The sequence below is a fragment of the Haliotis cracherodii genome, unplaced genomic scaffold (assembly GCF_022045235.1).
Source record: "Haliotis cracherodii isolate W230 unplaced genomic scaffold, xgHalCrac1.p SCAF_2, whole genome shotgun sequence".
Taxonomy (NCBI): domain Eukaryota; kingdom Metazoa; phylum Mollusca; class Gastropoda; order Lepetellida; family Haliotidae; genus Haliotis; species Haliotis cracherodii.
Window position 1 is genome coordinate 81,940,287 of NW_027266275.1, and position 23,582 is coordinate 81,963,868.

The following is a 23,582-nucleotide window of genomic DNA, read 5'->3' on the forward strand; positions in this document are numbered from 1 at the left end:
CGTGTTTAATTATTGACATTTTAAAGGAAATAGACTTATTACATAAATTTTGATTGATATGTTTTGTATATAATGTGGTTTTTATAATTGGTAAAATAAATTTGATAACTGATATTGGCCGCGGCTGTGCCCTCGAAGGGAGTTCAAGTTGTGTCAAATTATTCTCCCCTGGAGAGGGTTTCTAAGACCACGTCTTTCAATGTATATTTATTTCTACCACGTTTTATAATCGTAGCATATGTATTATTGTAATGTGTGGCTACATTTGTCAGCCATCGCCAACACCTGAAGGGATGATGTAAATCCAGCTGGGGTCCATGCAGGTAGCAAAAGTACTGTAAGTCCCCATGGACCCAAGCGTGGTGATCTACCTTCAGTTGTTGGCGATCTATAGCCTGTTGTTATATTGTGTTGTAAAATGATAATATATTTTTACATGTTCTCTAACTAGTTTTATGTAAATCTGTGATATTCCAGTTATTATACTGCCCTTCGTCGGCAGAATTGTATACAGTTTAATATATATTGTTAATGTCAAATCTTGTTTCGTCACGATATGGCTGAAATATTGCCGATGTGACGTTAAACTTTAACTCACTCACTCACTCACTGCTGCTGCTTGTAGTGTTGTTTGAAATTGGCGATAATCCCTTGGTCCATCGGTTGGATCTTCGATGTTGTGTTTGGTGTCAGAAACACAAGTTTAATGTTCGTCAGATTTGAAACAGTAGAGTGCGCAGGGCAATTGTCTACAAACAAAACGTTTCGTTTTTGTTTGGCCATGCTCTTATCTAGATCTCTAATCCAATCAGTGAATATTTCACCTGTCATCCAAGCTTTTGTGTTGGCACGGTAGGTGATTGGCATTCTGAGATTTTCCAATCACGAGCAATTCCAGTTTTTCTGTGCCCGTCATATTTGCTGCTACTAACAGAGTTATTCTGTCCTTGGATTTCTTCCCCCCACTATATTTCTCAGATTTTAGATGGGAGTTTCGTCGGCATTGGAAATGTTTTCTTGCTCGTATGTTGCAAGAAAACCTGGAAGTTGAGAGGTCAACCAATCATCGACGATGTTTGTGCAGATTTTGCGACGATTAAATTTGTATGAAAAATCCAAAGATAGAAATTTCAGTCCTGGCGATAGGGCTGTAGTGTTAGTTTACCACTGTTTTGGACGGTTCTTTGTTTTTTTGTTTATTGAATTATGTTTAGTTTTGTTTTGTTTTGCTGTGTGTTTTTGTTGTGTTTTTTTGTTGTTGTTGTTTTGTTTGGTCTTTTTCTTTTCTTCTTCTTCTTTCTTTTTCTTTTGAGGGGGGGGGGGGGGGGGGGGGGGTAAAACTTGAGGAGTTGAGTTCATGTTCCTAAATCAAAGACAAGGAATAAAACTTCCTGATAATGGATGACAGGAATCGAACCCACAACTGATCAGTAGGTCAAGCACTCTAACCACAGGACCACGGGACCACATAAATGCACGATTGAGGTGAAGTTATGTGGTTTATAAGAAGGTACCACGTTCAGGGAATAATTCCTTTCAGATATATTTTACGAGCGCTTCTTTAGGCTGTCGCCCCTCATGGTTTATTCTCCCTGCAGAGTTTTATTGTACGATAAACAACTCCCACTCGTCGTTTATTTCTTATATAAGATATTTACAGCCTTTTTAAGAATGTCTATAGATTGTACAAGCTTTTAAAAACATTTCATTGATGACTCCCCGAATACAGTCCGACAAGCCTCTTCCCAGCGCGTGACACGTTCGTCACACTCTCGGTCACTCGTGACCAACTCGTTTTATTCCGGGACAAGCCGAATAGCGACTCGTGCCTGTCACGTGGTTTATTTTCCCTGCAGTGTTTTACTGTACGATAAACGACGACCACGAGTCGTTTATTTCATTATTAAACAAATATTAATAACTGTTGTTTTGACGTGTTCATAAGTCGGATTACAAACAAACTCCAGGCCGCTGAAAACAAAAAATGGTCGTGGAATTTGAATGTGATAAAAGAATATCATGGTAGGTCTGAGTCGACCAGTGAATATGTGAAGTTGGATGATTTGGCTGAGGAGGATACTATGAGGTTTAAACATTCTGAGGTGTTGAACATGATTTATATGAATTTAGCTCAACTTATTCCATAACAACAGAGACAGTTGTCAGATTTAAATCACGTTTTTCCATTTGTTTTCTGCACAAAACCGTCCGCCGTCTACCAACGTCCGCCGATCTTGTGTGGTTATTTAGGGATTTCACATTTTAGTTCTGTGTGTACCGATTTCCGGGTTAACCTTTGAGTTTTAATTTTGAAGTTATCTCTTAACAACACTTTTACATGACCAAATACAATGTACTTGCGAAGTTGTAAACATATGGATAAAAACATTATATTATTTGTCCCGACGTAACGGATATAACATGTCCCTTCGCTTTCATGTCTGACCCGCCGCCTCATGTCAATGACCGTTAAAAGATTATACTTGTTGTTACCCTGCCTGGCGCTCGGCATTAAGAGGCTAAAACAAGGACTGGTGGGCTCGGAGTCAGTGTACTGTGTCTGAGTGGGGTATTCAAGTAAAACTGCGGCAAACAAGGACTGGTCGGCCCGGAGTCAGTGTACTGTGTCTGAGTGGGGTATTCAAGTAAAACTGCGGCAAACAAGGACTGGTCGGCTCGGAGTCAGTATACTGTGTCTGAGTGGGGTATTCATGTAAAACTGCGGCAAACAAGGACTGGTGGGCTCGGAGTCAGTGTACTGTGTCTGAGTGGGGTATTCAAGTAAAACTGCGGCAAACAAGGATTGGTCGGCTCGGAGTCAGTATACTGTGTCTGAGTGCGGTATTCAAGTAAAACTGCGGCAAACAAGGACTGGTGGGCTCGGAGTCAGTATACTGTGTCTGAGTGGGGTATTCAAGTAAAACTGCGGCAAACAAGGACTGGTCGGCTCGGAGTCAGTGTACTGTGTCTGAGTGGGGTATTCAAGTAAAACTGCGGCAAACAGGGACTGGTGGGCTCGGAGTCAGTATACTGTGTCTGAGTGCGGTATTCAAGTAAAACTGCGGCAAACAAGGACTGGTGGGCTCGGAGTCAGTACACTGTGTCTGAGTGGGGTATTCAAGTAAAACTGCGGCAAACAAGGACTGGTCGGCTCGGAGTCAGTACACTGTGTCTGAGTGCGGTATTCAAGTAAAACTGCGGCAAACAAGGACTGGTGGGCTCGGAGTCAGTGTACTGTGTCTGAGTGGGGTATTCAAGTAAAACTGCGGCAAACAAGGACTGGTCGGCTCGGAGTCAGTGTACTGTGTCTGAGTGCGGTATTCAAGTAAAACTGCTGCAAACAAGGACTGGTCGGCTCGGAGTCAGTGTACTGTGTCTGAGTGGGGTATTCAAGTAAAACTGCGGCAAACAAGGACTGGTCGGCTCGGAGTCAGTGTACTGTGTCTGAGTGGGGTATTCATGTAAAACTGCGGCAAACAAGGACTGGTCGGCTCGGAGTCAGTGTACTGTGTCTGAGTGGGGTATTCATGTAAAACTGCGGCAAACAAGGACTGGTCGGCTCGGAGTCAGTGTACTGTGTCTGAGTGCGGTATTCATGTGAAACTGCGGCAAACAAGGACTGGTGGGCTCGGAGTCAGTATACTGTGTCTGAGTGCGGTATTCATGTTAAACTGCGGCAAACAAGGACTGGTCGGCTCGGAGTCAGTATACTGTGGCTGAGTGCGGTATTCATGTTAAACTGCGGCAAACAAGGACTGGTCGGCTCGGAGTCAGTATACTGTGTCTGAGTGGGGTATTCAAGTAAAACTGCGGCAAACAAGGACTGGTGGGCTCGGAGTCAGTGTACTGTGTCTGACTGCGGTATTCATGTTAAACTGCGGCAAACAAGGACTGGTCGGCTCGGAGTCAGTATACTGTGTCTGAGTGCGGTATTCATGTAAAACTGCGGCAAACAAGGACTGGTGGGCTCGGAGTCAGTATACTGTGTCTGAGTGCGGTATTCATGTTAAACTGCGGCAAACAAGGACTGGTCGGCTCGGAGTCAGTATACTGTGTCTGAGTGCGGTATTCAAGTAAAACTGCGGCAAACAAGGGTGAAACTGAGTCAGTAATAAAGTTCGCTTTGGCAAAATGTCAACCTCACAGCGAGGGTAAACAGTGTTGTGCCGTTTATGAAATGACAATATTTGGAAACTGTTATACACGTCATCAATAGCTCAAAATAAATGATGCTATACATGGACTTCATAGTTCATAGTGTAAACAACACAACAGAGCAGGGCAGCTTCCGTGTTTCACTTCCAACTCAGTAAACACATGTGTACTTTGAATCTTCGAAGAAAGAGAGAAACGTTTTGAGCTGCGTGCTTCTATATAAAAACGCCCTATGATAAAGAAACCCCGTGAAGATCCGGGTAGAGAATAGCTCTTTAGCAACCCATGCTGGCCGTAAAAAGCGACTATGCTTATCGTAAGAGGCAACTAACGGGATCGGGTGGTTTGGCTCGCTGACTTGGTTGATTCATGTCATCGTATCCCAATTGCGTGGATCGATGCTCATCATGTCAATCACTAGATTGTCTGGTCGAGACGCGATTATTTACGGATCGCTGTCATATAGCTAGAATATTGCTGAGTGCGGCGTTAAACAACAAACAAACAAACATTTTAATTAAACTAACACGTCCCGACATCGCTGAAATACTGTTCAAAGCGGCGTTAGACTAACGTAAGACGGCTGGACCACGCGAGTACCATGCAAGAAGTAGTCTTAAGGATCTTGGACATAAAAAGGCTTTGTTCATCTGTACACCCCCTTTTATATGTAAATATATATTTTAAACCTTTAAAACTATGTACGCATTTTCTTCGAAGCCGAATATAAATCGATTTCGAAACCTGTGTATGAAACTCTGAGGTATTTGTTTCCAACGTACATCTAATGAGTTCCTGATAACAATCAAAAGCCTTTTGAAAATTGGAGCCCGTTTAAAAAAATCTATATGACATTAGTGCCACAAGAACTGTCGTGAATAAAATGGGTCAAGCAGTCCTTTATTTCCCTTGAAAATGCATGTGCATTGCCCGTCGTGAATTTAACCCCAACATTTTTCAAAGTATGTGTTCGATTGTGTTATTGAGCACATGCGCGGTCTATATCATCATTGATGCCTCGTAGAGATCCAGAGGGGAATACCCTAGATGTATGACGAATAATAAGGGTTGACTGTCAATATGCGTGACCTGACTGTATGTGTCATTGTGCCTCGACTGCTTGGATTGTTGCTCATGCCATCAACCACCGGTCAAGATTTACTTATGTTCAGGCTGTCGTGATATAGTTGTGAATATTGTTGCCGGCGTAACATATCAAGGATTCACTCACTATAAGACCGACAACAGGCAATGGTCTTTACAATTACATAAGATAAGATACGATAATACTATAGAGTCTCAAAGGTCTTCCAAATTATTATTATAAAAAAAACATGATGACTACGAACCTATTTTTCAATAAGTACGGTAATATGGACTTGCAGCATGTCAAGCTGAAATATTAGTTAAAAGGGTTGAAGGACTTCCGGAAGCTGTTTGTTCTTGCATGCAGTCGGCGTCAGAAGCAAATTTCATATACCGTATTCGACGTAATAAGCGCCCCTCTCTAATAAGCGCACACGGCGATATTTGCTAATATATTGGCTAGTGAACAAACCCAATTAGCACCCCTTCCGATTGATCAATGTACACAAGACTTATTTATTCGCGTATAATACGCACTTGTGTGTTATATGCATCCTTTATGGGCAAATAATTTCTGGAAAATATATCTGTCGTATATAAACATTTCAGGCTGTCAGCATACACCACGAACTTTATCTTTTAACTCTGTTTTTTTTCCACCAAAATAATATTCTAATATTAAGAGCCCCCCCTTTCTAATTTTGAGAGCGCCCAAGGCGCTTATTACGTCGAATACGGTACCAGGAATAAGACCTGATCATCGACTTTTAGTAATTTCTAAATATTTTTTGGGACCGGGGTTGATCGAACTATTCCTTAGAATCTACTAAATGAAACATATTTTCTTTGCGTTATTTGGTAATGTCAAATGAATCATGGATTGTGGTTTGCTTTCTGTTACACCACGTCGGTTAACCGTACAGAAGGTAAATATATCTATATGGTCAGCTGAGAAAACACAGCTCATGCTTGTCAGATCTTTAACTGGCGTTGCGCTATTTTTAGAACTGAGGATTCCCCGCTTCATTTTGACCAATGACAAGCCTTGAATAAATGTGTGCGTTACAGCTGTCAAGAAGTAATGGCGGATTGTAGGTTGCAACTTCAACTGACTGATATGTAAAACTTCTGACATTATGATAGTTTGAGCCACAATACGTGTAATGAGTGACAAGTCTGGTGGAGTTAAGCAAAAATCACAAGAAAATTTGGATAAAAACCATGACAAGTCAGCGAATGGGTCGGGTGAAAATTCACGATCCAACTTGAGCGAAAGTGGAAGTCCCGAAAAGGTCTCGACTGCCTCGAAATATGACCCCAAAGCTCGTTCCTTTGACAGGAAGACCTCGCCAAGGCCTCCGCCAAAGGGTAGAGGTCTATACAAGAATGGTGGACCCAAACCTCGACGGGAAGATGAACGAAATTTTAATTCTAACGCCAAAGGCTTCCGCAGATACGACACAAAGTCGGGTGCTCCTCCGCCACCCCAAACAACTTCATCTCTGTCAGAGAAAAAGACAATAGGTTTGTTCATTAACATTATCACAGCTGTTGATTTTAGTAACGTGTGTATGCGATTGTGTTCCAGTATGTCCACAGAACAAAAAGCGTGCATAAGAGGTAACATGTTCGAAACGAAAATACCCTGTTCGCAGAATTCGTTACACCGGTAAAATCCAGACCAGGACAGATTTCCTATCGTTTCCCCTATTTTGGGTATATTACTAACATAAACTTGATGGAGGGGTGACATGTGGTGACTTTATATATACTAAGTGCTTACATATTAAGCTATTTTTTTTACCACTTGCCTCAGTAGTAATGATTCTAAGATGCTTTGCCAAAATATTATGGGTGTCGACAGTACTTTATCCTGCGATAAAGTACACTTTCTGTGTTATGTCATAATGGTCTGACGTCTTGACGTTCAAATTACCAACCCCCTGATCTAAAGTTTCCTTTCTAACATTGTTCAATCATTCCTGTCAATCAATATGGTGCATCTACATTAATATCAATGATTGGTGAAAGTTTCAAAAATGGGGAATTGAAGATGTGAAGAAATACGGCAAAATAGTGTCAACCATCACACATGCTGCAGGGTTATCCCAAACATATACAAACTACAGTATTCGTACTACAGCAGCCACAAAATTGTTCGAGGCATGTGTTTGTGCCCTATGAGTTATGGCTGTCTCCAGCCACAGGAATGAGCAATCTTTCAAACATTTTTCGACCACACCTGCTGCTCAGCATAGAGCATGTAGCAAAATACTGCAGTCAAATAACATGACTGCTGTTGCCCTTCTCTGACTATTCATCCGTTGTCAACGTCATTTCTTCACCAAGCCATTGATTTAATGATTACAGTATCATGTAGTGCGAGTGTGGGTGTACCTCTGGAATATTTGAAATGTTCAAATAATGGGCTCATATCAGAAAATTGATGTGACCTTATTTCTGGAGATTCGAACATGTGCTCGCAACTTGATGACGTAAACTGGATGATGTTATTTTTTTAGAGGGAAGTGTCTTGTGAGTTCTTCCCCATAGATGTAGCTGGACAGATGAACGCAATAGCTGAACGATCACACCCAAAAGTGGGAGAGATATGGCAGTCAGTATCAACACATGTTCCATTACAACAGTCAATTCATTTGGAAGTATCACTTAACTGCATCGCCACAATTTGAAATGAAAATTGTGTGTATACTAAAGTTTTGAGATGTGATAAAAGTGAATTTTTGATTTGCAACTCTGTTGACATGATGTAGACTACAGTGTGACTGACTCAATCATCCAACATGTTCAATACCATCTATTTATCATATAATGGGTAGGTTTCTCGGCAGGATAAAGCCAACGGATAAAAACGATATCCGTAGGGGTCATATGCGGATAGAGATGCAAATATCAAAGGTCAAGTAGGACTACTTTCACTGTTTATAAACAAACATGGTGTTGCCCTCGTCATTCGGCGATCGAGTCAGAATTAACCATCGGGAATCTGGATAAAGTACAGGGATAATTGCTATTATTATCAAAAGAACAGTCTAATATACTGAAAATCAGTGTCTAACTGTGACGTAGCTAAGGCATTTTATAAGTGATGGCAACTTTGGAGATATAAATTTCGAGGGCACGAGGCCTAGCCAAGCCCGGATCAGTAGCCATATCTGTGCTTGTAGACCTCTGCGGCTTGAAACCTTCTCCACAAATTAAAATAGTTGGATTTTGCCGAAATATGTTTGAATTGTTACCTTGTTTCAATTTGTCGCTGTGTGTACATCTGACTACACTTCTTAACGTTATAACAGGACAGAGCGGCTGTCAACAACGTCTGACCGTGGATGTGATGTCTCATAGACTAACGTTAGAGTAGCTTCCCTTTGACAAAGGGCAGTTACTCTAGCGGACAGACGGATGGATTGCCGCGAAAGGCAATTAAAAACAACTGTTGTTTTGCATATATGTTGCTTCGCCACTGTATAAGGAAAACATTCCAGGAAAACTCGCAATGTTTCGGTAATATTTGTGAGAGAGGGAAAGCGATTTTAAAGCACAGAATTGAAGAATGACATTATATGATAAAGAGGTTATCACGCGAGTGTGTTTGGGGATGGTAAATATCCTGTATTAGGAATAAACACTATGTATTTAGCTCGCCAAGGCTTGCTAAATACAATGTTTATTCCTAATGCAGGATATTTACCATCCCCAAACACACTCGCGTGATAACCTCTATTTACAAAGTTAAACAGTGATTTTGCTGCAAACAAATGACGTCAAGATATTCTCAAAATTTTATCTGCATAATAGTGACATTCTATATCAATACAAAATTTGAAAATGATATGAAGGACAGTTAGGATAACAATCAGCATGATCAGTCAATGTTTTTGAAAATGAACCAATCTGAAATCCTTTTAAGATGTTGATACGTGTCCATCCTCAGTATTGGATATGGCAGTGTCATCATTATTCGCTGTGTTGGGGCAAGGGATGTGATTAAGATAGTTATTTTCACTGAAGAATGGAAAAGTAGAGCATCCCATGCTTGTCATGTTATTACTTTGTGAAGGACCAATGAAGAAGCACTAAAACATTCATTCATTTTAAAGAACCAGGACATGTACAAGTACATAGTTAAACTTAATAACAGACTAACACTAGTAGAGGACTGTAGCTAATTTTAAATCCTGCTGTCAAAATAGTTCATGTTATCAACCATGTCCACATTATCAGGATTATCACTTATATCAGGATTATCAATTGGGTCACAGGCTAGAATTAACATGATTGAGGTGATCAGGTCATGTGATGCTTTAGTTGCTACCAGCCGTTTTTCAAGATGATGACTTTGACAAATTTTGATCAGATAATGGATTTAGACAGCATTCAATATGTAGAGGGATAGCCATGATGGCATCAACATGATTACTAAGGCAGTCAAATATCACATGAAGGCAAGCAACCAGCAGGATTGGTGACAGTACAGTCAGCCTGGTCATATAACATGTGACATGTATACATCATGATACACCCCTGAAGATCCGGGGTAGAATAGTCTTCAGCAACCCATGCTTGTCGTAACAGGCCACTGTGCTTGTCGTAAGAGGTGACTGATGGGATCGGTTAGTCAGGCTCGCTGACTTGGTTGATGCATGTCATTGTATCCCATTTGCATAGATCAAAACTCATGATGTCAATCACTGGATTGTCTGGTCCAGACTCGATTAGTTACAGACTGACGTCATATAGCTGGAATATTGCTGAGAGCAGCATTAAACATCATGATACATGTTATAACCTAATCATGCTAACTATACTCCTGAAAATAAAGCACCACTTACTACATATTTCCATTTAAACAAGATACTTAGTTTCTAACGAACTAGACCGCCTCCGTGGTCAACTGGTACAGAGCGCCCGCATGGAGAGCGGAAGGTCTGGGGTTCAGTCTCTGGTCACGTCATGCTAAAAGACGTTAAAGATGGTACTTGTTGTTACCCTGCCTGGTGCTCGGCATGGCATTAAGGAGCTGAAACAAGGACTGGTCGGGCTCAGAGACAGTCTGTTGTGTGAGTGGGGTATTCACTCTTAAACTGCAGTATGGTGTCTCTCTCTCGCACGCACGCACGCTCGCTCGCTCACTCACAAACTCACTCACTCACTCACAGTGCAATAGTCTTAGACGCAATGTTAAACCATGTTAAAATACATGTACTCAGATTGAAATATTAAAACCAAAATTAAATTTCTAACATGTCTAATGCCATATTTTGCAGCTGTTCCCTGGCAGTAGTTATTTAGCTGTGTTGTTGCCTCCTCTGTTTCTCTACATTGCTGGTATTGTAGACATGGTAGACATTCATCAAACTGAGATCAGTGTCACATGTACATATTTCCTAAACATACAATTGAATTGGGAATATATGCAAGTAGACAAGGGATGGTGCTCAACTTTTTCCAGCTGTATGTCTTTCTCACCAAAGTTCCTCAGTTTGATTTTTTGGTCACCTTTGTTGAATTGTTCAGTTCAAAATAAACAAATCAAACCAATATAAACATTTCCATGATTTCAGATTTCTGTCAAAAGTAACCTCCCAGACATACACATGATACATCATCAGGTTTATCTCTGAACATGTTCATGAGTCTGTGTGATCAATATTGCTAACAGCTATTTTTCTAGGTCACTATGTGATTTCATATCGTTTCATGTTTGTGACGAATTCTGCTTCACTGTGGTTATTAATTTATAACAAAGTAATACGTACATATGTTTATAGGCATGCATCGGTTAATCTCGTGTTAGTATCCCTGCAGAAGCGTTGTCACCAATGTTCCAAGGATGATCTTCATAACAAGTAAACCTGTCGCCACGTTTATCAACAGGTGTCCCTGACTGTGTGTTCCTATTGGCTGTTAATACAAAGTATATATGTATTATAAATGAACAGATGTGTGTGTTCCCACACTGCTATCTGTTAGCACAGGTTGTAACCACTGCAGTATTGACTGTGTGTATTTCCTCTGTGCCTCACATAGACAGTTGTCGATTGCATGTACATTTCAAGCTGGACTGAATATATTCCACTGTGCCTCACATAGACACTTGTCAAATGCATGTACATTTCAAGCTGGACTGAATGTACACACCTGCATGTCAGTATGACATGAGCACAGGTACAGCAATCAATGCATTGTTCCCTTTGCTGACACAGGTTTAATTGGAAAATGCACGGCAGTGAAGACTGCAACTGGGACTGTTTGAAGCTGACATATGGATGTGGGTCGTGTAGCATATGGCTGAGGTGTAACCTGACCTCGTAACACTGACAGTGGACTGTTTAACATTGGGACTTGTATGTTGTGGTGGTGATAGCAAGGTGGAAGATATGGCCCTGCTATGGAGTTTTGTCAACATTATGTAACTGAAATTGACATGATTGACATTGATGGGCTGGAGCAGGGATTGGAGGAGCCTAACTATGATTCGTGGAGCAATGAACATGCTGACAGTCATTGTACAGAGTTTTACCCTACTTTCGATGGTAGGGTAGCTTTTCCAGTACTGTTACTTGAGCTTGAACATTCTGACATACAAATGTCAAATCAGTAACATTAAATATGAATTTTGTTTTTGATTTAGAGAATCCATAAACTGCATGTAATTCTTGAATAATTTACATGTCAATTGCCATGGCATTCGTCCACATTGTTGACAATAGTATTTTTGTAACAGCTGTTAATTGACTTGTTCTTATCACTAATGCTTATCATGATCACACAGCATGCCTACAATTCTTCAGTGCTGTACATATTCTAGACACAACTACTGTTAACGTGGTTAACTTTGTTCAAGATGATATTTACAACATATATCTAAACATGCTTTAGAAATGTGAAATTATTGCCGGTTAACATGATTAATGACATTTCTTTAAGATATTTATTTTAGAAATAAACAACGAGTTATAGTTATTTATCGTACAATAACACTGCAGTGAGAATAAACCATGAGGGTGGAGGGTTTTACTGTATGATAAACAACCACGAGTCATTTACGTATTTCTTATGTGAGATATCAACATCATGTACAGCCTCTTTGAGGATGATGATAAAATGTTCAAACATATTTTAATAATGATGACTCCCTGAATAGAATCCGACCTCAGCAATCTCAGACAAGTCAAAGAACGGGTGGGTTAAGTTTGGTATGTCCCGCATATTCTCACAATTCTCATGTCAATTGTCTGTACCTTTTCTCCTAATACCTATTGTCATGTCTCTTCCACTTTTCGATGCAATTGTTCGGCCACTGCTGCATCTATAGGGAACAACTCATCCTCTCAAAAATAACGTCGTCCAATATATGACATCAAGTCGCAAGGGCATATTCAGATTTCCAGAAATGATTTTATAATAGAACAATGTTTTATTGTGAGATAAACTTTGCTTTGTTCTTCATTGCTTTTTGCAATTTATTGCTAGCAATCTTATGTTTTACAATAAAACATTGTTCTTCCATAGCGTCATTTCTGGTTGACATATGTGATTGTACATAGATGTCCTCTGGTCATGATATATGTACATGATGTAGGGACTTACAGGTTACCACTCCAAAACCATGACTTGCAGCGTTAGAAATTTGGACTAGTCCCATAGTCCTTACCAAAGTGCCCAATAGTAAAGGTATCATAAGGACGAGTAGATATTTGCCATTTTTTAGAGTTTTGGTACCAGGGTATATGTTATCATTATAAGGACTATTGGACTGAAACTATTTGTTTCTACCATTTGTCTACCGCTAACTTGGTTATTAGTTAGTAAATGAATCATAATGAATTGGGAAATCTATGATTCCAATTTGGGAATTTTGAATGACTTTAGCTGCAGACTTGGGGCCGAATATCAGCCTCAGAGCAGGTCTATATAAATCTCTGATATGTTATACATCATATAGAGAAGGTCAGTTGAACATGTTGAACATGTTGAAAGGAACTGGTCATTGACCAATGATCAAAGATGATTGACAATGCAACCCTGGTCTATTTCCCTGATCCCCAAATACTACATATTTATGATATCTGCATGATCTGCAGCAGTACAAAAGTTTTTAACATGAAGTTCACACAATATTTGGCGTTTCAATTGGACAGAATGGTCAGTTACTCTGTGTTTACAATTGTTGAAGCTTAAAAATAGATTGGTTAGACTTTAATTTTGAAGGCATTGTTGTTGCCCTGTGTGCATATATTTTGAACCCACACCAAATTGCCAGAACACAATCAAGTCAGCATTCTAATTACTTGTGGCTGAGTGGGTTAGATGGATGACTTTGTGAGGGAGCCTTGGTGGCTGAGTGGGTTAGATGGATGACTTTGTGAAGGAGCCTTGGTGGCTGAGTGGGTTAGATGGATGACTTTGTGAGGAAACCTTGGTGGCTGCGTGGGTTAGATGGATGACTTTGTGAGGGAGCCTAGTTGGCTGAGTGGGTTAGATGGATGACTTTGTGAAGGAGCCTTGGTGGCTGAGTGGGTTAGATGGATGACTTTGTTAGGGAGCCTTGGTGGCTGAGTGGGTTAGATGGATGACTTTGTGAGGGAGCCTAGTTGGCTGAGTGGGTTAGATGGATGACTTTGTGAAGGAGCCTTGGTGGCTGAGTGGGTTAGATGGATGACTTTGTGAAGGAGCCTAGTTGGCTGAGTGGGTTAGATGGATGACTTTGTGAGGGAGCCTTGGTGGCTGAGTGGGTTAGATGGATGACTTTGTGAAGGAGCCTCGGTGGCTGAGTGGGTTAGATGGATGACTTTGTGAGGGAGCCTAGTTGGCTGAGTGGGTTAGATGGATGACTTTGTGAGGGAGCCTTGGTGGCTGGGTGGGTTAGATGGATGACTTTGTGAAGGAGCCTTGGTGGTTGAGTGGGTTAGATGGATGACTTTGTGAAGGAGCCTTGGTGGCTGAGTGGGTTAGATGGATGACTTTGTGAAGGAGCCTTGGTGGCTGCGTGGGTTAGATGGATGACTTTGTGAGGGAGCCTTGGCGGCTGAGTGGGTTAGATGGATGACTTTGTGAGGGAGCCTCGGTGGCTGAGTGGGTTAGATGGATGACTTTGTGAGGGAGCCTCGGTGGCTGAGTGGGTTAGATGGATGACTTTGTGAAGGAGCCTCAGTGGCTGAGTTGGTTAGATGGATGACTTTGTGAAAGAGCCTTGGTGGCTGAGTGGGTTAGATGGATGACTTTGTGAGAGCCTTGGTGGCTGAGTGGGTTAGATGGATGACTTTGTGAAGGAGCCTAGTTGGCTGAGTGGGTTAGATGGATGACTTTGTGAGGGAGCCTTGGTGGCTGAGTGGGTTAGATGGATGACTTTGTGAAGGAGCCTTGGTTGCTGAGTGGGTTAGATGGATGACTTTGTGAGGGAGCCTAGTTGGCTGAGTGGGTTAGATGGATGACTTTGTGAGGGAGCCTTGGTGGTTGAGTGGGTTAGATGGATGACTTTGTGAAGGAGCCTTGGTGGCTGAGTGGGTTAGATGGATGACTTTGTGAAGGAGCCTTGGTGGCTGCGTGGGTTAGATGGATGACTTTGTGAGGGAGCCTTGGCGGCTGAGTGGGTTAGATGGATGACTTTGTGAAGGAGCCTTGGTGGCTGCGTGGGTTAGATGGATGACTTTGTTAGGGAGCCTAGTTGGCTGAGTGGGTTAGATGGATGACTTTGTGAAGGAGCCTTGGTGGCTGAGTGGGTTAGATGGATGACTTTGTGAGGGAGCCTTGGTGGCTGAGTGGGTTAGATGGATGACTTTGTGAGGGAGCCTTGGTGGCTGGGTGGGTTAGATGGATGACTTTGTGAGGGAGCCTTGGTGGCTGAGTGGGTTAGATGGATGACTTTGTTAGGGAGCCTAGTTGGCTGAGTGGGTTAGATGGATGACTTTGTGAAGGAGCCTTGGTGGCTGAGTGGGTTAGATGGATGACTTTGTGAGGGAGCCTTGGTGGCTGAGTGGGTTAGATGGATGACTTTGTGAAGGAGCCTTGGCGGCTGAGTGGGTTAGATGGATGACTTTGTGAAGGAGCCTTGGTGGCTGCGTGGGTTAGATGGATGACTTTGTGAAGGAGCCTAGTTGGCTGAGTGGGTTAGATGGATGACTTTGTGAGGGAGCCTTGGTGGCTGAGTGGGTTAGATGGATGACTTTGTGAAGGAGCCTCGGTGGCTGAGTGGGTTAGATGGATGACTTTGTGAGGGAGCCTAGTTGGCTGAGTGGGTTAGATGGATGACTTTGTGAGGGAGCCTTGGTGGCTGGGTGGGTTAGATGGATGACTTTGTGAAGGAGCCTTGGTGGTTGAGTGGGTTAGATGGATGACTTTGTGAAGGAGCCTTGGTGGCTGAGTGGGTTAGATGGATGACTTTGTGAAGGAGCCTTGGTGGCTGCGTGGGTTAGATGGATGACTTTGTGAGGGAGCCTTGGCGGCTGAGTGGGTTAGATGGATGACTTTGTGAGGGAGCCTCGGTGGCTGAGTGGGTTAGATGGATGACTTTGTGAGGGAGCCTCGGTGGCTGAGTGGGTTAGATGGATGACTTTGTGAAGGAGCCTCAGTGGCTGAGTTGGTTAGATGGATGACTTTGTGAAAGAGCCTTGGTGGCTGAGTGGGTTAGATGGATGACTTTGTGAGAGCCTTGGTGGCTGAGTGGGTTAGATGGATGACTTTGTGAAGGAGCCTAGTTGGCTGAGTGGGTTAGATGGATGACTTTGTGAGGGAGCCTTGGTGGCTGAGTGGGTTAGATGGATGACTTTGTGAAGGAGCCTTGGTTGCTGAGTGGGTTAGATGGATGACTTTGTGAGGGAGCCTAGTTGGCTGAGTGGGTTAGATGGATGACTTTGTGAGGGAGCCTTGGTGGTTGAGTGGGTTAGATGGATGACTTTGTGAAGGAGCCTTGGTGGCTGAGTGGGTTAGATGGATGACTTTGTGAAGGAGCCTTGGTGGCTGCGTGGGTTAGATGGATGACTTTGTGAGGGAGCCTTGGCGGCTGAGTGGGTTAGATGGATGACTTTGTGAAGGAGCCTTGGTGGCTGCGTGGGTTAGATGGATGACTTTGTTAGGGAGCCTAGTTGGCTGAGTGGGTTAGATGGATGACTTTGTGAAGGAGCCTTGGTGGCTGAGTGGGTTAGATGGATGACTTTGTGAGGGAGCCTTGGTGGCTGAGTGGGTTAGATGGATGACTTTGTGAGGGAGCCTTGGTGGCTGGGTGGGTTAGATGGATGACTTTGTGAGGGAGCCTTGGTGGCTGAGTGGGTTAGATGGATGACTTTGTTAGGGAGCCTAGTTGGCTGAGTGGGTTAGATGGATGACTTTGTGAAGGAGCCTTGGTGGCTGAGTGGGTTAGATGGATGACTTTGTGAGGGAGCCTTGGTGGCTGAGTGGGTTAGATGGATGACTTTGTGAAGGAGCCTTGGCGGCTGAGTGGGTTAGATGGATGACTTTGTGAAGGAGCCTTGGTGGCTGCGTGGGTTAGATGGATGACTTTGTTAGGGAGCCTAGTTGGCTGAGTGGGTTAGATGGATGACTTTGTGAAGGAGCCTTGGTGGCTGAGTGGGTTAGATGGATGACTTTGTGAAGGAGCCTAGTTGGCTGAGTGGGTTAGATGGATGACTTTGTGAAGGAGCCTTGGTGGTTGCGTGGGTTAGATGGATGACTTTGTTAGGGAGCCTTGGTGGCTGAGTGGGTTAGATGGATGACTTTGTGAGGGAGCCTTGGTGGCTGCGTGGGTTAGATGGATGACTTTGTTAGGGAGCCTAGTTGGCTGAGTGGGTTAGATGGATGACTTTGTGAAGGAGCCTTGGTGGCTGAGTGGGTTAGATGGATGACTTTGTGAAGGAGCCTTGGTGGCTGAGTGGGTTAGATGGATGACTTTGTGAGGGAGCCTTGGTGGCTGCGTGGGTTAGATGGATGACTTTGTGAAGGAGCCTTGGTGGCTGAGTGGGTTAGATGGATGACTTTGTTAGGGAGCCTAGTTGGCTGAGTGGGTTAGATGGATGACTTTGTGAAGGAGCCTTGGTGGCTGAGTGGGTTAGATGGATGACTTTGTGAGGGAGCCTAGTTGGCTGAGTGGGTTAGATGGATGACTTTGTTAGGGAGCCTAGTTGGCTGAGTGGGTTAGATGGATGACTTTGTGAAGGAGCCTTGGTGGCTGCGTGGGTTAGATGGATGACTTTGTGAGGGAGCCTAGTTGGCTGAGTGGGTTAGATGGATGACTTTGTTAAGGAGCCTTGGTGGCTGAGTGGGTTAGATGGATGACTTTGTGAAGGAGCCTAGTTGGCTGAGTGGGTTAGATGGATGACTTTGTGAAGGAGCCTTGGTGGCTGCGTGGGTTAGATGGATGACTTTGTTAGGGAGCCTTGGTGGCTGAGTGGGTTAGATGGATGACTTTGTGAGGGAGCCTTGGTGGCTGCGTGGGTTAGATGGATGACTTTGTTAGGGAGCCTAGTTGGCTGAGTGGGTTAGATGGATGACTTTGTGAGGGAGCCTTGGTGGCTGAGTGGGTTAGATGGATGACTTTGTGAGGAAACCTCGGTGGCTTAGTGGGTAAAATGGATGACTTTGTGAGGAAGCCTCAGTAGATCGAATGGTCAAGCTCGCTGATGCATATCTTCGTATCCAAATTGCAAAGATCGATGCACATGGTTGTCTTGTCCAGACTGGATTATTTACAGACTGTTGTCATATCTAGCGTTTAAGCAAACAAGAAACAAACAAGTTCATGGTAGTTCTAGGGCTTGTCCAACCTCAGAGGGATTGTTCCAACAATCTGTTGAAATTTCAAACTGGTGATTGCCTATTTGTATTTTATCTCACAAAAGTGAGAAATGTGTACATGTGGATCTACAATGTGTTACAGTTTGGGCCAATAGAAACATATTCTGCTTTCAGAACCAGGCAAGACTTTCACTGATGAGTCTCGACTGTCCAAGGTGATGCGGCGTTTGCTCCGAGATGCAGATCGAGACCGAAGACTCACAGCAGCCAAGCAACTTAAAGACTATCTACACACTGTAGAAGGAGGGAAGGTAGGAGATAACATGACAATATCACCATGTAAAGACTATCTACACACTGTAGAAGGAGGGAAGGTAGGAGATAACTTGACAATACCACCATGTAAAGACTATCTACACACTGTAGAAGGAGGGAAGGTAGGAGATAACACGACAATACCACCATGTAAAGACTATCTACACACTGTAGAAGGAGGGAAGGTAGGAGATAACATGACAATACCACCAGGTAAAGACTATCTACACACTGTAGAAGGAGGGAAGGTAGGAGATAACATGACAATACCACCATGTAAAGACTATCTACACACTGTAGAAGGAGGGAAGGTAGGAGATAACATGACAATACCACCATGTAAAGACTATCTACACACTGTAGAAGGAGGGAAGACATAATCATTATGAAGGATCTTTTAGCAGTGTTTAAGAATAAGAAATAAGAAAGAATAAGATTGTATATTGATAAAACCACATGCTATATGGTCTGGTTTCCAGTGTTTCTAGAAAATGGGAAACCTGAAAACATGTATAAGTAATGAGTCAGTGAGCATGGTGAGTGAGTGAGTGAGTGACACTGCTTGGATGTTGTTAAGGTTATGTATATATATATATATCACGGTGGGTCAGCTTCACTTTGGGAGGAAAGCCTGAAGTGATGCAGCTCTTCGACGTTTACTTCTTTGGTGAAATCCATGAGCACAAGTACGGTGCTCACAAACCTAGAAACATAATCTGTGTCAGTCTGAGATTGAAATCCACAGCCATAGGTTTCTGGCTTGCTTATGAATGCAAGCCTGCACAGCGAGTTGTTGTACAGTGGTAGAAACTAACAGTTTTGGTCTACTAGTCCTTATAATGATAACATATAGCAAAACCTCTTAAAATGGCCAATTTCTACTGGTCCTTATGATACCTTAAATATTGGACAATTTGGCAAGGAATACAGGACTATTGCCAATATCTCATGCTGTTGGGTCTTGTACAAGGGGCGCCCGGGCCCAGTCATCTAAGTCATGAGTAAGCAGAATCTTTGACTTTATGATTCATTCATCATGTTCATGATATTGCAAATACATAGCTGATAAATTAATCCTACGATCAGTGAGTGAATGAGTATGGTTTTACGCCACTTTTAGCAATATCATGGCAGGGGACACCAGAACTGGGCTTCACACATTGTACCCATGTCGAGAAGAAGTGAACCTGGGTCTTCGGCGTGACGAGTGAACTCTAACCACGAGGCTATCCGACTGCCCCCCTATGATCAGTAGGAACAATAGTAGTAATAGATTTTGTTGAATGCCTGGTCCATTGTTGTTGGAATATTCAATATGGTGGTTAGCTGATAATGCTAGCTATCGATGAAGCCATCTCTGGTTTATGATGCACTTTCCTGTCCAACTTGGTTTGATAGGGACTCTCTCTTGGCTCGTTTAAATTCATTTTTTCATTGAAGATGTTGATTCAAGCGTCTCTGTTACTTTCTGAGCACTGCCCTATGGATGTTTGGCCAGTGAGCAAATGTGTAGCTTGTAAAAGTTAAATGATAGGTTGTAAATTTCTAATGGAACGGTCAGTCATATAGCCGTAATATTGCTGAGTGCGGTGTTAAACACCAAACAACAGAAATATTTCAGCTGCCTCGTCTAACTTTGTTACTGTGGTTACTAGTATCTGTTTACAAGAGTCATTGCAACTAATTTTACTTACTTTTGTTGGTACCAATTCTAATAGTTGACTTGGACGTGAGTGTAGAGAGATTCTGGGGCATTATGTAGACAAGTGTTGATGGGAGTCAGTGTGTTTTTACCTGGTGGCACCCCATGTGCATTCTGCATTAGAATAGGTCTCCAGCAACCTATGCTATTTTATCAAACACTCGACTGTCTGGTCCAGACTAGATTAGTTACAGGCCGCTGTCATATAGCTGGAAAATTGCTGAGTCAAGCATTAAACAGCAAACAAACATCACCTTGTGTCAGTGTTTTCCTGTTTTACTCCATGTTAACTCTGTTTTTGCAGGCTGCTGTGAAGTCAGCAGATGACCTACTGGCAGCCCTGCCTGGGATCTTCTTTGAGAGGTCAGTCGGCAGTATGTCTAAGGGTGAAATGATACATCACAATGACTTCATGTGACAATACCATACACGATGCATTTTTTACTGTATCGATACAAGACCATACACTTGCTAAAATAAATTTCTTACTTCTCATTTAATTACCCCCAGCATGTTTGTCTGTCAAATATCTTAAAATGTGTTGTAATTAGCATTTCAAGTTCTTTACTAAGACTAGCCAAAACAAACCTGCATCTAAATCTAGCTGTTCCTTTTGAATCTGCTCTGAAATATTTATTTTCAATAAGTTTCCACGCGATTTGTTGTAAATATGCGTATCACAGTTGTGACCTGCTGTATCGTTTCACCATAAGTATGTCTGGATGAATCGGTCACTGGCAACACTGTTAGTTGATACTCCATGCAGAAACAACCGTAACGATCCGTGGTAGAATAGGTCCTCAGCAACTCATGCTTGCTGTAAAAGGCGACTATGCTTGTCGTAAGAGGCGACTAACGGGATCGGGTGGTCAGGCTTGCTGACTTGGTTGGTGCATGTCATCGATCCCAATTGCATGGATCGATGCTCATGATATAAATCACTGGATTGTCTGGTCCAGACTGGATTATTTATAGACCACCGTTATATAACTGGAATATTGCTGAGTACAGCATTAAACAACAAACCAACCAACCAACCAATCATACAGAACCACTGGAAAATGGCCAGGCTTGAATTCCATGAGCCTGTCTTCTTCAGATATATAGGTAAACCAAGCCACTGACCGCCTCCGTGGTCTAGTGGTATAGCGTCCACCTGGAGAGCAGTAGGTCTGGGGTTCCACCCCCGGCCGTGTCATACCAAAAGACGTACTTGTTGTTACCCTGTCTGGCGCTCAGCATTTAGGGGCTAAAACAAGGTCGGCTCGGAGTCAGTATACTGTGTCTGAGTGGCGTATTCATGTTAAACTGCAGCATGGTATCTCATTAGGCTAGCCTTATAAATTGTCATCAGTCCGAACTACTAACCAATTAATGCTGAACTTGTCCAAATGTAATTAAATTTGCCCACGACTTTTACAATGGATGTTTGGTTGTCAATATGTCAAGAACTATTATTTTTTGCTTTGCTTGTATTCCTTAGAAGTTTAAGAAAAGTCAGTTTGTTGGTTCAGAAAAAGAAGTTAAAATTTTGGCTGCCGGTAACTACTAGTACAAGCAGCCACACACACACACACACACACACACGTGCATGCACGTCGCTTGGACGCAATGTTAAACCCAATTTCACCTCACCTCACCTGAACTGCCACTGTGTATGACCTTGCAATGACTATGTCTTCATCACCGCACGTTTGAATATAGACCTCTAATGATGACGTCATTGCAACTGATAAAATATATGATATGAAACTCTCCTTGTCATTGTTCCAAATGGATGTATAAAGAAAGTCAACATGGTCATGGACCCTGATGTTATTCATTCAAGAATTAGGGGATCTTCAATTACTACAGCAGAAAATGTCAAGGTCACACTTTATTTCTAACACTGATATGTAGGGAGGTATCAGTCCTTGGAAATGAAAGATTTCCTGTGTTTTGTTGTAGAGGGTACCGGGAGGTGAAGGTGGAAGTAGCCTTGTCTATTGGAGCTATAGGCAGTGCTGTTGGTCAGGATATGCAGAGGTAAGAGTGACACGATTGAGACTTTTGAAGATAAGGCTGAAGAAAACCATCTTACATTTTCTTGGTTCTTGCACTTTATTTTAAAGATAACATATTTAAGTTTAAAAATAAAATCATTATGACCGCATAGTAAATATTACAGCATAGTTCATCAGTTATAAAACAACAGTGTACGCTGTCACCTGGCAACAGTCCTAATTCGGAACATGATGAGAAGCAAATGCTTTTGATCAGGGCTTCGTATTGTTTGTTATAACCATTTATTCATCACATGATGTATTTCCAATTTTCAGCTTTTTCCAGTGGTTGTTTGGGCAGACCGAGACAGTGTTTGAGGATGAGGTGAAGACCTTCTATCTCCTGGCCTTGCTTGAGGTAGGAACCATGTCGGCAGGTGCCCTCAGGCTGTGTACTTACAGAGGCAGACTAAGTGCTTTTGTACAGTTTGTGAGGGGGGGATTTGTAAATTGAATCACCTGATGCAAAACTGTGAACTCAATCGTTCACCCTAGTCCACTTGTCATTTGTTTCAGACTTTGCGTTGTGATGAAAAGAGACAGAATGCTGCAGAACTTATGCAGGTAAGCTTGATGCAGAGATGTTGCTAGAGACAAATGTCATGGGACATTTTCATGATTTTAGCAGATTTTGATAAGACATTCCTCTATACCATTACCGAAATTGTAAAACATCTTTAGGATTTTGTGGATCATACAATGTCCTAGAAAATGAACCAGTGTGAACCACTGGCATCAACTACGTATTGAATAAAAGCATGGCTTTATTTGGTGGAAGGGCAGATGCATGTAATAAACAGATAAACGTGACGTTTGCTGTCATGGCGGGATTGTTTCTCGTGATCCAAGTTGTTCCTCATAAGTCATAAGTCAAGCTTCTTATGGGTAGCCTAGTGGTTAAAGCATTGCTCGTCACCCTGAAGACCTGGGTTCCATTCCTGACATGGGTATAATGTGTGAAGCCCATTTCTGGTGACCCCTGCTGTGATATTGCTAAAAGCGGCGTAAAGCCATACTCACTCACTGAATAGTAAGAAAACCAGCTTGGTATTTGAAGCCAAGGAAACAGACTATCATGATGTATGTTTGTATTGCTACATTCTGCTGTTGATGGTGGAGATATTGCTGCTGCTGTTGTAGCTGGTGATGGAGAAGATACAGACGTTGCTGGAGAATGCTGACACGCCAGAACTACTGACAGCCGTGGTAGATGTCATCATGTTTATTGCCAAGATCTACCCACACATCTTCAGCATGCACTTTAGGGTGAGTGACGTCTTGCCAACTGATATAGTTACTATAGTGTGGGTACATTTCTTTCAGGTGCCTGTTTAACAATAGGTGTATGTAAACATTTTTTAATGAAATGATGAAAATCTGATACTTTTGGGTTCTTAAAATCTCTCAAATGTTCTAACCCAGAGGCCATCGTGGTTATCAGTAGGACATCAGCCAGGCAGAGTTGTATCATTACCATGCTAGAGTATCTTAACCCAGAGGCCATCGTGGTTATCAGTAGGACATCAGCC

General features: G+C 42.5%; 1 protein-coding gene across 1 annotated transcript in view; it reads left to right on the forward strand.

Annotated features, from left to right (window-relative positions):
• The first annotated feature begins 6,313 nt into the window (after nt 1-6,313).
• LOC139468593 (serine/threonine-protein kinase SMG1-like) overlaps nt 6,314-23,582 on the forward strand; it is a 127,178-nt gene continuing 109,909 nt past the window's right edge. The window contains exons 1-7 of the mRNA XM_071250715.1: nt 6,314-6,765; nt 18,169-18,305; nt 20,316-20,374; nt 21,959-22,036; nt 22,330-22,411; nt 22,570-22,617; nt 23,194-23,319. Coding sequence (XP_071106816.1) covers nt 6,405-6,765; nt 18,169-18,305; nt 20,316-20,374; nt 21,959-22,036; nt 22,330-22,411; nt 22,570-22,617; nt 23,194-23,319 — 891 coding nt within the window. The 5' untranslated portion in view covers nt 6,314-6,404. The remainder of the gene's footprint in view (nt 6,766-18,168; nt 18,306-20,315; nt 20,375-21,958; nt 22,037-22,329; nt 22,412-22,569; nt 22,618-23,193; nt 23,320-23,582) is intronic.